Consider the following 16,156-nt stretch of genomic DNA (forward strand, 5'->3'; position numbering starts at 1 on the left):
CCTTTAAGCTCTAGTGCTGCTAAGCTGGTGCCATTGTTAGCATTCCTGCTGCCGGCACCATTCCTGAGTATGTCAGCGCCCCCTTGCGTGCTTTAAGAGGCACTGTGGTTATAGCAGCTATTGCTGCAGTCATTGTTACCCACGGCATGGCCATTAAGGGTGGTTATGTAGGCACCAGCTTGGAGCTCTTCTGCTTGTGCTCCATGGATGCTTTGAGGAGCGCGGGGGGAGGAGGCGCGAAGATCATGCCTTCTCACTCAGGTCCTGGCTTTTTTGAGTGCCGGTTCCCTTCCCCCTCCTGCTTGTCCTTCGTCTTAGAGTTGATAGGCGCAGAGCCACGCTTGCTGTGCTTCCTTGGTGGGGATTTTGATACCACCAAGGAGTGGGACCTCTTTCTGGGTGTTTGAGCCCTGTCCTGGTCCCTGGGGCTTATGGGGTAGTATAGACCCCTATCTTGGGAACTCCCAGGAGATCTCCTTGGGGGTGATGCCCTCTCAGTTTTGGTCTGGAGTCTGACTCCATTTACATCAATTTTAACTGCAGCTGTCTGGATTTACAGGCTCTGTTTGTCAATTTCAGGCAGTGCTTACACTGCTGCATATCATGACTCTGTCCTAGGTTGCGGACACAGTGTGAGTGTCCGTCAGCAAGGGATATAGATAGCCTAACATCATTTCCAAACTTTTTAAAACTGAAGGCACCAAGTATGTCCTGGTAAATGTCTTTGGTAAGCCGGTCTCTTGTGAGGGGCTGATTGTGTATCAGCTCTTAAGCCATGGCTTCTGTGAAACCACAGGGAGATTCCTCTCCTTTCTTCTCTCCCCCCCCCCCCCAAAGAAAAGATAGAGAAAGCTAATCTAACTTATTTACAATTTAACCTTACTACAAACTTCTAACAGGAATTTAAGGCTGAGGTGAATGAGGGCAACTGCTCTTCTGTGACCAAAGCCAGCGGCGGTCAGTAAAGAACTGAGGCGGTGGTCGGCTGTGCGCACAAGGTGAACATTCCAACTGTCACATGCCAGCACTCCACACGCACTGCCAACCACAGGGCACTGCTATTAGAAGTCTGCCGACTATGTGCGCAGCAGCGCTGGCACACCTAAGGTGCAGCACCCACAAGGACACTCCTCGAAGAAGAAGAAGAAATAAATTATGCCAATAATTTTGTTTTGTACTGTACCAGTGCAGAGCCCCAGTTCTGTACTGTGATCTGTTTGAGCAGACTACTGTGCTCACAGAGAGCCCCTCTGAAATCAGTAGGAATCTGTAAGTATGGCCTATTGACCTCAAAGGGACTCTGTATGGGAACAGCTGTCTGTGCAAACAGATCACAATACAGGATCGAAGCCTAACTTAGCAAATATGCCTAATATATCCCAATAACATCATTTCCAAAACTTATTTTTACTATAAAATTCAGAGTCATTTGAACTGGTGATACCTATGTTATAATAATTTATGGGGAAAAAATTAATAACCAAAAGAAATGGCTTAGCCAACCACGTAGCTAGTCAGTCCTCACTATTTTATCAGACAACTGGAAAATGTAACATCTATCACATTGTTCAAGCTGTCATGTTGTGACTGTCAATAGATTACAAAAGAAAAAACAGTTAATAAGACTCAAATACAGAGTAATAGCTCTTTCTAGTTCACTGAATAGAGATATCAAAGTAGATCTTCATAGAATTGAATGCAATACGTATGGAGATATTTTTCTCCATAAGAATGTAACATTTGCATATTACAAAGTAATTTGTTTATTGATATAGGATAGAGATTGGCTTACATTATCTGACTCAGAACTCACTTCATAAATTGTCTCTTTAGTTCATAACATGACATTTTTAGTTCATACCATGTAAAATGCTGTCCTAAGTATAACAGATGCACATTTCTTTAATAAAAAAGTGTAAAAGAAGTCAGCATTACCACAATACTGGGAAATACATAAGAACAAAAACACCAAACACCAAACACACGGCCAAGAAAAATACATTTTCCTAACGTAGGCAGGGCCAACATAGTGACACATTACCATGTTCATAACGTGATCACTGGATGCTCTCAGCCAAGTACAGAGCACATTTAATTTTGTATTCCATATATATGCAATGTTAAATTATTTTACTAAAATTAGTCTGGCACCTGATTTTTAAAATTATTTTTATATTGCTACATAGGAACTTTGAAACGGTGATTCTCAATCTGTAGCCTAATCAGCACACAACTATGACTTACGTGACATCCTCAAGACCACAACTAGAGCAGGGCAGATGGGTGTAAAAATACGACAGCATGCAATTGGGGCCTGAAGCATCAGCTATCCCCCACAGGACTGGGCCCAGTGGCATCAGCACAAGGCTCGGTTTCTCAGCACCCTTTTCAACCCCAAAGAATTGCAGGGCTAGTGACCCTGGATAGAGCAGGCTCTCTGGTCTTAGGATTGCAGCAGCAGGCAGGATGGGTTGCACAGCTGAGTTACCTGCTGAGGAAGGAGACCAGAGGGAAGTGGGGGTGGGAGGAGGGGATTTGGGAGGGAGTGCAAGGAACTATGGCAGTGGGGCGGAAAAGTGTGTGCAGTGCATAATTGGCAGTCTTTGGATGTGGAACCAGCTAGATTTTGGGGCACAGTCCCTGGATGGGGGGGGGGGATGAATGCAGGGGGATACAATGCCATGCCCCCCCGAGTAAATAAATTCATTTTAATAGTTAATACTTTGACGTATTAAGCTAATTTAAAATGCTCTTGGTAGACATTTGCCAGTGCTTAAATTAAAAGAGCTCTGCAAACCCACAGATATCTACTTTATCCACTGACGTGGATATCCGCACCTCATTTTTTTTTTATCTGGAACCTTGCAAATTTACAGCTATCTGTGCATGGATCATTTTTGTAGATATAGACACCAATATTGTAATCACACAGGACTCTAAAAGTGAAAGGTTCCATATCAATTTGAATCATATTACTCTCATAATAAATACAAAACCATTTTTACATGTACAGTTGTGATAATATGTATTACATATTTATTTAGCATGGATGTGGCTCATATAACAGGTACGGCGAACAACAATAACTAGGTTGAGAATCACTATTCTGAAACAGAGGACACAACAGTTACATGTCTAATCAAAATTTCTCTAGAGGATCCATGTAATATTGAATATAATCTTGATCTCTCCCTAGTTTGTGGCTAGAAAGGTTAGCCTTACTATCCTAGTGTTACCAACCCTAACACACTAATTCTTAAGCCCTCCATTGGTTGCTCCAAGCAAACAGACTGTAAGCTCTTATGATCCAGAGATCCTGGTTCAATTTCTGCATATAATGAGCCATGCAGGAGTGTTATTTGACAGATCAAAGCATATTATTTTCATTCTCTATATTCAACAATTTAAAAGGTATCATATTGACATTGGTCAATCACATCTTTTTCTTGATGTGACAATCTAAGGAACACTTTTTTTAAAAAAAAATATTGGACAGAAGATGTAATCTGAGTTTATTGTGATTTACCCAGCATTTAATTTCCAGGTAATATTTCAGTTTTTAAAATATGAGATTTAATACATACCACTTTTTCTTGCACCAACAGCAGAAATTATGACTGGAATTGAATAATGATTTAATGCTCTTTTTATCATTGGAACATAACTGTCCTTTACTTCTTGAAATGATGATTTGTCATTTACAGAGTATTTAATCACAATGATATCCGCTCCTCCAATAAGATTTTGAGAGGTGTACCAGTCACTGTCAAAAATATCCTTAATGGGGAAAAAATGCATCAAGAATATTTTCAATTACTTATAGGCAAGGGAAAGATCATCTATACAAATACTCTTGCACACAAAAAATTATGTTTTAAACTGACAATTTTATCTAGCTGATGAGATGCAAGAAGAGAAAAATAGGTTTGTGCTTTACAATTTCTCTGTATAATTTTCTTGTCTGGGAAACATAATAAATTTATGAATGCCTGGAATTCTAAGAAAGAGCAGCAATTGAAACTCCCAGTATTTTTTATAAGCACAGAATCCAAAAATATACTTCATTTTTAAATCATTTCACTTCAAAACTAATTACTGGGGAAATAAAGCAGTGCCATCTGCTTCAACTGTAGAAGGCTGCGGCAATTTTTGTGATATTAAGTACTGTAGGATCTTTTTGAGTGGATATAAAAACACTTTATATTTATAGAACTTTCAAGGTAGATTTTAAAAATTACTCTGTATATTTCCATTTAGAAGTCTGTACAAAAGATTCTGGTGTATTCACTAAAAAGCTATCTATTAAAAGTTTGCCATTTATAGACTTTATACAATAACTGTACATGATAGCTCTAGTTCCTCTGGCTACAAGTATGTATGGTTAATGATTTAACAATGATACTTAAGGTTTACACGCTAAAGTTGTTTTGTGAGTCTCACTTATTACAGCTAAAGAAAGTCTCTTCTCTGAAGGCCTATCTATACAGGGATACTCAGGAAAAACAAGGCAAATTAATTTAAGCTGTGAAGTTAATGTGCATAAAATTAAAAAATTAATTTAATGTGCTTATTCAGAAATAAAGCAGCCATTTTACCTCAATGAAAATGTCTACATAGAAGAGTGACATGCTTTAACTTGTGCATATTAACTTGACTGCTTTAGTTAATTCATCTTACTTTTCCCAAGCCCTGGTCTATTGTACAAATGTATTTCAATATAATGTCCCCCATAGATTTTCCACATCTCTAAATAATGGAGTGATAATGACCTAACCCCTGGTGTAGACAGCACTATGTAGGCCAGAGGTTGGCAACTTTTCAGAAGTAGTGTGCCAAGATTTAATTTATTCACTTCTATTTATGGATCTGTATGCCGGAGTATTAAGGGGGAAGGAGGGAAGAAAGGGGCAGGCTGGGTATAGTGACCATATTTTCTGAACTAACTGCAGTTAGGGAGAACTGTTTAATTTAAATTATTAAACAGATTAATTGTATTCACTTTCTCATGTTAGTTTATCAAACTTAATTTTAAATAAAGTAAAATATTAAATTTATGTCCAACACAAAAGGTTTGAATGTTTTCTTTATTTATGGCAGGGGTGGGAAACCTTTATTGGGTTGGGAGACATTAACCCACAGAAAAATCAGTGGGGAACCATGTAAGTGAGAAGTGCAAAACAAACACACACCACCACCACCCATTCAAAAACCCCCAACCCTCACTGATGTGGCCCCCAACTGAGACATCTCACTCCTCTGGCTCTCCAGTCCCACGGGGCGAAGGGAAGAGACAGAGAGGACTGAGGTTCAGGGCTTCCCATAGGCCAGATTTACTTTTCTGGGGTTCCAGAGATACTGGATTTTATGCATCCCTTTAGATTCTGGGGTGGGGACAAAAATGAGGGGTTCAGTGTGTGGGATAGGGATGGGGAGCAGGATGCGGGCAAGAGGTGGGGTACACAAGGGAGAGAAGCTGTGAGGTCTGGGTGGGAGGAAGGGTGTAGAAGTAGACTGGGAGTATGGTGTCTGGCCAGGGGAGGAAGCAGGAGCAAGGGAGAGTGCTGTGTGACCAGGAGGAAGGGTGCAAGAGCAACAGTAGATGCAAGAACAGGATGGGTCTGGGTGAGAATACAGGAAGAGATACAGGAGCAAGGGAGGCTGTCAGGTCTTGGTCAGGGGAGGGGAGTGAGTAAGGAGGAATGGGGTGTGAGGGTCTGGGCATGAGGGGGGACGATTACCGGGCTTTGTGCTCCTTTGTAGTGGGGAAAGCCTCCAGGCAGCACACTGCCATTCCCCCAGCAGGGTAAGAAGGGGGAGGGCGTTTGCCCCCCCCGCCCGCCCCGCTCCATGCAGCAGGGATCCCAGAACAGTGTGTGGGGGAGAGGGGAGAGGAGTGTGTGAAGAAACCCCAACATTCCCCACCAGACCTGGCTCACCACTGCTCCCCCTGCAGGGTGACGAAGGGCGGGGGAGAGAGTGGCAGTGCACGGAACACACCTGCCGAGCCTGAACGCCCCACCCTGCAGTGCCCCTCTGGGCTTCGTGTGGCCCCTGCCAGGGCCGAGAGAGGAACTCCAAGGCATTGAAGTCCAGGAGTACCTCCACTGGGTTTTGCCTTGGTCCCACGTGCCCCTCGCCTCAGAAGCAACTGTACCAAGACGCCTGGAGGAGACAGTAGTGGCATGGCTGGACCAGGGGCCCCACACACCTGAGGCAGTCCCACTGGAGGATGGAGGGGGCAGTGGGTGGTGAGGTGTCCAGAAAATGCTCACAAACGGAAGCCCGCCGAGCTGCCTGCTGGCAAAGTTCCAATGAAACCACCTGAGATGTCTCAGTTGGGGGCCACATCACTCTGAGGTGGGGGGGAGGGGGAAAAGGGGAGGAGGCTACTGCACTGTGTGAGGAGCAATGGCAGTTAAAAATCAGGACAGTTCTGTATGGTCAGCGTACAGATCTGACAGGAAGGCTCGTGTGCTAGTGAAAATTGTACCGCGTGCCACTTATGGCATACATTCCGTAGGTTGCCGAACCCGACGTAGGCTGTCTCCTGTCAACATAATTCACCTCCCCAAGAGGTGGAGCTAAATACAGTAAACTTCGGATCATCTGGCACCTTTAGGACCCAGGGGTGCCGGATTATCAGATATGCCGGACTATTGGAAGGGGGAGCTATGAGGGGTCTGGGGTGGGGTGGGGGGGATGCCACCCCAGACCCTTCATAGCCCCCCCTTCCGATAGTCCAGCTCTTCCCCAGGAATCCCCAATTCAGCCGCTGCTGGTCAGTTTCAGCAGCGGCTGAATCAGGGACGCCTGGGGCAGAGCAGCTGGGGAGCTGCTGGGTTGGTCCCACAGCCCCAAGGGGCAGCACTACGGGACCAACCCGGCAACACTTCAGCTACTCTGCCCCCGGCTTCCCCGATTCAGCTGCTGGTCAGTTTCAGCAGCAGCTGAATTGGGGAAGCTGGGCACAGAGCAGCTTCAACTGTCCGGCAGCCAGAGCACTTCCGGGTTCCTGATGGTGCCGGACCATCAGGAGCGCCAGAGCATTGGATGCAGGACAAGGGAGTTTTACTGTATGTTGATAGGAGAAGCATCTTCACTGAGCTCTGAAATGGTGCAACTGCATTGATATGGTACTGTAATTGCAGATGAGCTGTTAGTATTCCTTTACTTTAGCTTTTCTGAGTGTCCCCATACGGACAAGCACTGAGATAGGAGGAGCTGAAAGAGAGACTACTATAGCTCATCTGAACACCATTTGCAACATCTTCCTCTTAAGACAGATGGGCTGATCAAAATTCCTGTTCAGATGGCTGTTCAAGTATCCTGTTTCCCTATCTGCAGAGAGAAGTCTGTGTATCTCCACCTACACTCGCTAAAGCCCCAGCGTAATGAGTTTTTGTACCCATGTTAGTCATTGGTGACCTAATAAGGGTCAACGCTAGGTAAATAAAAGGGTAGTTTTGTCTGTATGACATTTATATCTCTACGTCCTTTCTTCATAGATTTGTCAGCCTAGATTAGGGATGTCAATGACTAGTTGCTTCCCCTACATCTTGCTACCTCTTTTAGAAAGAAGCGGCCAGGGTCCAGGGGAGTGCCACAGGAAGCCATGGATCTGCCGCTTTCAAACACAACGTACAGCTCAGGCCAGCTGGAGATTCCCTAGCCTGACACTGGGCTCCCTGTGGCATTTCAAAGCGGCAGTGTCGCGTGGAGCCTGGGGTCAGCTGAAATGTAGGGGCTGTTATAACACTTCAAAGGAGGAGATAACCTTATTGACTATTTGATTAGCCAATTAATCTAAATTTAACATCCCTATCCTGGATACTAATCTACTGAGAATGGGACTAGTTCTCTCATCCTATTTCCAATCTCAGGTAGCAACTAGTCAGTCTAATAATTAGCGTAAGAAACACTGAGCTGGAGAATTTCAAAAGTGGCCCCAGCAATATGAAAGCAGCATAAGAGCTCCCAACATTCTAAACAGTATCCGGCAAGAAAAGAAAGAACCACAGGTAAAGTGGAACCAAACAAAATCAGGAATGGAATAAATCACAAAGCAAAGGAGGAAGGAAAGCATGGATCAGACAATAGCACAAGGATGGGCAAGTTTAAGCAGAGGACCACAAATATACTAAACCACTTGGAGGGCCATACTTTAAGAGCCTATATATTTTATAAGTCAGAGACATATGCTACAATATAGCATGTGAGCATACAACTAATTGTATTAACATTAAAAAAAACACAACAACAACAACAAATAGTCTGTACAGGATAAATTTTTTTTTAAAAAAAAGCCAAATAATCTGGTAGCACTTTAAAGACTAACAAAACACGCAGCTGGTATCATGAGCTTTCGTGGGCACAGCCCACTACTTCAGATGACCAGAGTGAGCTGTGAAGAAGTGGGCTTTGCCCACGAAAGCTCATATAACCATCTGCATATTTTATTAGTCTTTAAGGTGCTACCAGACTATTTGTTGTTTTTTAAGTTTATCCTGTACAGACTAACTCAAGTACCCCGTATGAAGCTGTATTAACAGTGTTAATAAGACTATTTATCAAAATCCTTCACAGAACAAACAAGACAAAAACTAAAAACCAGCAGGAGTGGCCTGAGGCCGGCTGTGGAAGCTGGCGCCCCAGGCAGAAGGCATGATCGGTGCCCCCGCCTGCACGGCCATCAATGACTGTGACATAATCATGGGGCACCTCGGCACCCCATGACGTCATTATCGGGCACCTGGGCCGGCGGTGCCCTAGGCAACTGCCTAGTTTGCCTAGCCTCATGGACCGTCCCAGACCCAGAGTTTAATGGCAAGAACCCCCTTTTTAGACATGTAAGCACCTATTTGGGTCTATAGCTATTGCAGTGTCATGTTGTAATCATCTATCCTTAAGAGCTGTTAATCTGTGTTTTCCAGAGTTATCCTTTGATAACTCCGGCTTTCTATCCTTGTGTCTCACTCGTGAGGGTCTCTGCCTGTCTCCAAAGTTGTCAATGATGCCAATTTAATTGCACCTCAAGACACAATGCCTGTTTTGTTGTTATCTTCAAAGTTTCCACTTCTTTTTGATCTGGGCATCTGTGATGGCTCTCACACTTACACACATCCTCCACTCAAACAATTTTGCAGAGTTTCAGACAAGACTAATACTTACTAATCTTGCAAAAAGAAAGGAATCTTGCACAACTTAAACAACTAAAGGTCTAGAAACACCTTAAAGACTAACAAAACATGGAGATGGTAGCATAAGCTTTTGGGGGTATCCACTTCTTCAGTTGACTGGAGTACAGGCAGTCCCCGACTAGTCGGATCCGCACTTACAAACGGGGCTCTCTCGCCCCGGAGCTCGCAGGCAGCGGTCCCGCCACCTCGACCTCCGGGGCAAGAAAAGCTGCTCCCGGTGCCCGTGGTCTGCTGGGACCGTCTCCAGCAGACCAGGGGCACCGGGAGCAAAGCCGCAGCAGCGGCGGGTTCCCGCGCTTCTGAGGCTTTGCTCTGGCAAAGCCTCAGAGGCGCGGGACTGTGCCGCGGCTGCGGCTTTGCTCCCGGTGTCTCTGGTCTGCTGGGGGGGGGGGGGCAGCTAGTGTGCCCCCCCAGCAGACCAGGCTTTTGTTGTGGACCCTGGGGCAGAGCAGCTGGGGCGCTGCCGGTTGGTCCCGCAGCGCCGCCCTGGGCACTACTGGACCAACCTGGCAGCACCCCAGCTGCTCTGCCCCAGGCGTCCTGATTAAGCCTCTGCTGAAACTGACCAGCGCTGACTACAGGAAGCCCGAGGCAGAGTTGCTCTGCCTCGGGCTTCCTGGAATCAGCCGCTGATCAGTTTCAGCAGCAGCTGACTTGGGAACGCTTGGGGTTCTTAAGTTGAATCTGTATGTAAGTCAGAACTGGCGGTCGGTTTCAGCAGCGGCTGAATCTGGACGCCAGTTCCGACTTACATACAGATTCAACTTAAGAACAAACCTACAGTCCCTATCTTGTACGTAACCCGGGGACTGCCTGTATTATAAGTCCAAGAAAGGGGGAGGGGGCGGTGAGAGGAAAAAAAAAAAAGACAGTGAGTAGATTTTTCAAGTAGTTACAAGAGGCTGATAAGAACAATTGGTACCTTCCTTGTTCGGTTGGTTGGTTGGGTCATTAGGATGTGAGAGCCTGGACTTCTACATCAACATGGCTGACTTGCACACTACCTTCCTAATGACTTAAAGTGGGTTTTACCCATGAATGCTCATGATAAAATCTACACATTTTGTTAGTCTTTAAGGTGCTACTAGACTATTTGTTGTTTTTTTAAAAGCTTCCAAGGGGGAGCTGAGTTAGTCGGCTGGCTTGCACACTACACCTTCCACATGCTATGATTTAACCAACCAACGGAGGTGCTAATTGTTCTTATCAGCCTGTTGTAACTATTTGAACCATCTATTCACTGTCTCTCTCCTTTTTCCCCCCTCTCTTTCTTCTCTCCTCCCCTCCCCTCCCTTCCCCCCGTTCCCTTATTTATTCTTGGAACTGGACTTCTAATACTCCCGTCATCTGAAGAAGTGGGTTGTGCCCACAAAAGCTCGTGTTACTATCTACATGTTTTGTTAGTCTTTAAGATGCTACTAGTCTATTCGTTGTTTAAGTTTTTCTTGGTAGACTAACTTGGCTACCCCTCTGAAACTTTTGCACAACTTAGTTTGTGATGCAGACAAGGAAGCAACTTAAATTGTAATGCTTACAGGAAGCAAGACATTACAGTAAACATTATTTTATCATGAGAGGCTGGGTGAAATACAAGCATACAGAACCTATAAGCAAATGATCAAATCATTATGCATCAATCATACTTAGTGTCTTATAACCAATACTAAAATCTATATTTTGCAACAGCAGCAGCTTTACTAAAAGACAAACCTGTCAGCGACCCAGCTCAATTTGAAAAAAATCTGGGGCTGTGACCTACACCTATGGGCAAGACAATATTGATCTGGCAGGCCAGGATTGGGTTCCCAAGCCAGTAGAGCCTCATTTCTGAAGTGAAGGAAGAAAGGAAGACTGAAAAGAGGGAATGGAAAGGAAAAAGAAGCAGTGTGATCTGTGAAGAGACATAGTGGGAATGGGAGAACTGAAAATTGAGCAGAGAAACAAAAAGGAAAAAAAGAAAAAAAGTCAAGCCAGCCCCTTTTCTCTAACTTATGATGGACTACATATTTGTATAGAGCAAACAGCCAATAGAGGGACAACAATATCATTAAAGTTGAGATTTCCTATGGTTGCAGTCTTAGTGGCAAGCATACTTAAACATCAGCCAGTGGTTAGTACAACCATTTACAATTTCTCTGGGCCACTGAGAAGGCATGTAGCAAACAATACCTGTTAGACAACAAATGTCAACCATGTGGCTTATGCCTGATAATGGCCCTTTATGTTTAGTTTTTGTCATAAAAGGATGTGAGCATATTCTTTAGAACTGTTCACTCACAAAATGTGTCAAATTGCCAGGCACCACCAGCAGCAATTACACACTCTCAACCACTAAAAGCATGAGGCACTGAAATGGCACAGTCACCAAATATATATCCACAATGTTCAGCCTGCAGAAGACAGAAGTTCCCAAAAAATCCATCCTTGAAAATAATCCAAATAACCAGAAACAGCTTCAAGTATAAGCACAAAATGCTCATTCTACTTTTCTTCACAGGCTTCACTGAGAAACTTCTCACCTGCCCTAGCTGGGAAAGGCTAGAGGAGAAGTTATGATGTTAGCATTCCCATAAGCATGAATTAGATGATAACAGTATAAACTGCAACTACTGTTTAGGCACTGTGATTCTAAAGTCTGTAGAACTGAAGTTTTGAGTCTATTAAGACATCCAAAAAGTTCGTATGATTATAAAATTAAAACAAACTTCTGAACTTGTGACCTACTTGCAATCCAAGTAACAAATACAAATACAACACTCTCCTGACACTATTCTCCAAGTAATCACCAACCCACCTTCAATTTATCCTAGTGATCTTCTACAGCCTCTTAATTAAGAGTTTGATTCTGAATTGTTTATGTTGAATAATCATCATCACACAAAAAGCAGAGAGATCAGTCCATTTTTGCACATAATGAAAAAAACGGCTACTAACTAAGGCTGAATTTATAAAAGTAGGGTTTTTTTTGCTTTTTATTTAGGAGGTTTTTTTTGCTTTTTATTTAGGAGTTTATTTTCTGCACTTGTGCATTCAATGTATTAAATCAAGAATCACTAGAAATTAATGAGTCCATATGCCGTATTTCAAAACTAACCCATCATAAAATATAAATCAATTTTCTAAGAGACTCCTGGAAAACTGACAGTCATCCTAATTTTGTGAAACCTTTCTTTATATATAGGTTTTATTTTACTGTTTAGCAAAACTCTTAAAGACAGCTTGATTTTCAAGTTTCACTTCTTTTTTCCCCCCCCCTCTCTCTTTTGGATTATTTTCATGAAGTTTTCACTGAAAAACAGAACTGAAAAAAAAAATATTACTCCTGTTCCTCCAAGAGACTGTCAGTACAGTAAAACTCCAGTTGTCCGGCATCCAGTGCTCTGGCACTCCTGCTAGTCCCGCATCATCTTGAACCCCGAAATGCTCCAGGCAGCCGGACAATTGGAACTGCTCTGCCCTGGGCTTACCCGAGTCAGCCGCTGGTCAGTTTCAGCAGTGGCTGACTTGGGGACCCCCAGGGTAGAGCAGCTGGGGTGCTGTCGGGCTGGTCCCGTAGCACCTCCCCTCGGCTGCTCTGCCCTGGGCTTCCCCAAGTCAGCCGCTGGTCAGTTTCAACAGTGGCTGACTTGGGGGAGTCTGGGGCAGAGCAGCTGGGGTGTTGCCGGGTTGGTCCTGAAGCGCTGCCCCCCCCCCCAGTTCCCTCCACTCCACCCCAGACCCCTCATAGCTCCCCCTTCCGATAATCCGGCATATTTAATAATCCAGAACCCTGGGTCCTAAAGGTGCCAGATTATTGGAAGTTTACTGTATTTGTTTTTATGTTGTATTTTAACATTAGAAGTATCTTTTTAATTAATATTTTGATTGGTTAAAATATTGATAAAAGGTTAAGTATCAAAAAAACCTGCATTTGGACTGACTTAGGAGTTGGCTACAATGCTAAATGCAGACCAAAGTTTCAGATTACTTGCTTACCCAAAGAGGACAATCATGTACCACCAATCTGACGTTTCCAAACACACAGGCTTGATATTCAATAAACACAGGGTTTCCAACATGGTTGGCAGAGTTCAGCAGCAAACTACTTTCAGTCTCTGAAATGAGAGCACTTCTACCAAGATAGGTCCAGATCAGACTTGATTGTTGATCGTCTTCAGAAAATGCATCTCTCTCATTTCCAAAGGCTACAATGTGAACAGACCTAAAAAACAACAACAACAAAAGAAGTTCTATTAGCAAAGACTGGGGGAGGGGAGAGCTAAATTTATCCTTTCATACCAGAACAAGAATATTAATCCTTCTCTAGCCTCTTCTTTCACCAGACTAACACCCCAGGAATCAACAGTGAGTTACATACATTATCTCAAATCCAATAATAATATAAGGAGAGTAAAGTGGAATGGAGTCCTGTAAAAGCTACTTACATTGTAAGTCGCCAGCTTGATTGGCTTTTTATTTGTCCCTTTCCATATGTAGTTTCACAGATGTAACCTCAATGATTTTGTCACATATTCAATGACTTTGGTCTGTTTTCCATAACCTCCTGTTCAGTCCTTCAGGCCCAGCAAGTCAATGATTGTAACTGCACATGACAGCAGCAACACAAGCCCTTGCTATTAATCTGCTGCTATTGCAGGTGAATTCAGCACATATACTCAGTAGCAAGCAGCCCCAGGCTCAGCCACTGCCTCCTGACATCAACCCTATAAGCATAAATTCATACAACGGAGAGACTTGATGTTTTTGCAGAACCGAGATAACATGGCCAGCTCAGCAAAGACAGACAAAGGCACTTGAGCAACAGCAGCATTCGACTGCACTGAAGGGGGATGGTTACACAGTGTACTTCTGCTGGGCAAAACATTAACATAAATATATGAGCTCATAGCCAACCAATCTGTTTGAAGGCAGCTTGTGCTAAACTATGAAGATCCTACACAAACAACAGAAGAGCAAATGAGGGCAGCCCCCATTGAGGAAAGGCTGCCAAAAGAAAACAAGAATAAAAAGTTGAATCTTTCTACTTCAGCAATTAAAACCTTTTACTTATATAAGCATTTATTTCTAAGAGCAGGCTGATAGCTACAGAAACAGCTAAGTGTGTTTCAGTGCTAACATGCTGTTTAACCCCCATTTTCGAGGGGCTAAGGTTTTGGTTAAAAATAAAGAGAAATAATACTTCACCTATGGTCAAGAAGCATTTTTTCCAAAACAGATTTCATCTAAAATTAAATGGATTCTACTATATAGAACTGCACATATGTTCTAAACATGGTGGGGTGTTGCAGCGTGCGTGCATGTGTCACAGACCGAACAATGTGGTAAGTATAAAAGTTCCTATAGGAGCAAATTCTCTTCTTGGTTATGCTACTATAAATCCAAAGAAAAGACATTAAAGTATATTGAATCATTCACTCAAAATGATCAATGGAATCATTAACAAAAAAATTTCCATTGCAGAATCTGGATTATTTTTTAAAAACTTAGGCAAAAATACTACAACAACAGCAAACTGTATATGAGATATTAAATATAAACATCAGTATACAAGTTTTATACTGGTCAACTGTGAAAATCCATACTAGTAGGCTGAATTATTATTTATTGTTATTATTCTAAGTTTCACTGTTTTACCCTCTGCTCTGAAGTCAGTGAGTGCCTTGCCAATGATTTCCAGATGCAGGACGACACCCAAAATATTTAACATATATTATAACAATGAAATAAATTCTAAAAACCTTCATCCTATTTTAACAGCTTTTATAAACTATAATTATAGACTTGTTTGAGAAAAATACTAGACTGCTATACACTTCCTCTCTCTTTTGACCCACTTTCCAATTCCCCCCACTGCATTTCAATTAACTTTTGCTTAGGAAGCTGAAAGATCACGGATGTAGAGTTTGACTGAAGTTTTGTTGACTTCTCTTGGCAGTTCTTTCAAGAGGCACAAACTAAAAGAAAGTAGTCACCAATTTCTTATTTGGCCCTCAAATAGAGGTTGCCAATGTCATCCAAGACATGGTCCATTAGTAGGGACTGACACTGGAATGTTTCCTGTAATTGTGCATTAGAAACATGACCTGTAAATAATCAAAAACTCTGAAAATGGCTGATTGCAAGAATAACCTTGAGGAGGGATAACTTTAATGTCTTGTTTGTTTTGGGCAGTGAAAAGCTTCTCTCTATTCTGATTAAACAGTACAGCTCAATCACTTTATGAATACTGGATCCTGGGTTTGAGCAGAGAGAGCGCTCAATCTAGAACAGAATGACCAGAAGGAACTTCCATTGCCCACTCCCCTCTCACCCAGAGAGTAGAGAATATAAGCAAAATATATTACATTTTGTTTCTATCTTCTTTTTCATAGTGGTAATTACACATTGGGGTGCCTCCTCTGAGGGGGCCTTCCTTGTGCAAGCAGAGCTGAGGGATTCCCTTACAACTTCAAGGCAACAACACTGCTAAGATCTGAAGAGAGCTACTTAAAAAACATTGCTACAGAGCCATGGTGTGCAACGTGCTAGTCACACGTGGCTATTTAGTCAGTTGAGTATGGCTAGTTGGCTTGAACAATGTGGCTATTTGGCCAGTTAATTATAGCTAGTTCACTATAGCAGTAGCCACTATAAAACTGTCTGGATAACCATGGCTAGAGACACTCAGGGCTTCAGATACATCCCTAATCTCATACAGACATTTGGGGATTAATTGACTATGATAAGCCTTGGGGGGGATTAGAGGTGCAAGTTCCAGCACCAAATGAAACAATATAGTGGAAAATGTTTAAAAGAATCTTTTGTGAGTTTCTCTCTCTAATCCCATTACATGGGATTCTGGTGGGGGCTAGCCAATGATGTGTCACAAAAGCTCATCGAAATTTTAAATTGTAAATAGTAGTCACACGTCCTGGCTGTTTAGGTTTCCTCAAACACATAGTTGTGATCTCCTAATTATA

At 42.9% G+C, this 16,156-nt stretch overlaps 1 protein-coding gene across 12 annotated transcripts in view; it reads right to left on the reverse strand.

The window, feature by feature from the left end:
- RHOBTB3 (Rho related BTB domain containing 3) overlaps positions 1 to 16,156 on the reverse strand; it is a 139,067-nt gene that overhangs the window by 41,582 nt on the left and 81,329 nt on the right. For 11 of the 12 annotated variants that reach the window (XM_075932113.2, XM_014571319.4, XM_075932112.2 and 8 more), the window contains 2 exons: positions 13,173 to 13,398; positions 3,585 to 3,777 (listed from right to left, as the gene is read on the reverse strand). In XM_075932113.2, coding sequence (XP_075788228.2) covers positions 3,585 to 3,777; positions 13,173 to 13,398 — 419 coding nt within the window. Of the gene's footprint in view, positions 1 to 3,584; positions 3,778 to 13,172; positions 13,399 to 13,621; positions 14,174 to 16,156 lie in introns of those variants that run through there. The other variant, XM_006118669.5, reaches the window with a different exon arrangement.

The sequence above is a fragment of the Pelodiscus sinensis genome, chromosome 6, assembly GCF_052426305.1.
Source record: "Pelodiscus sinensis isolate ZL-2025 chromosome 6, ASM5242630v1, whole genome shotgun sequence".
Classification (NCBI taxonomy): Eukaryota; Metazoa; Chordata; order Testudines; family Trionychidae; genus Pelodiscus; species Pelodiscus sinensis.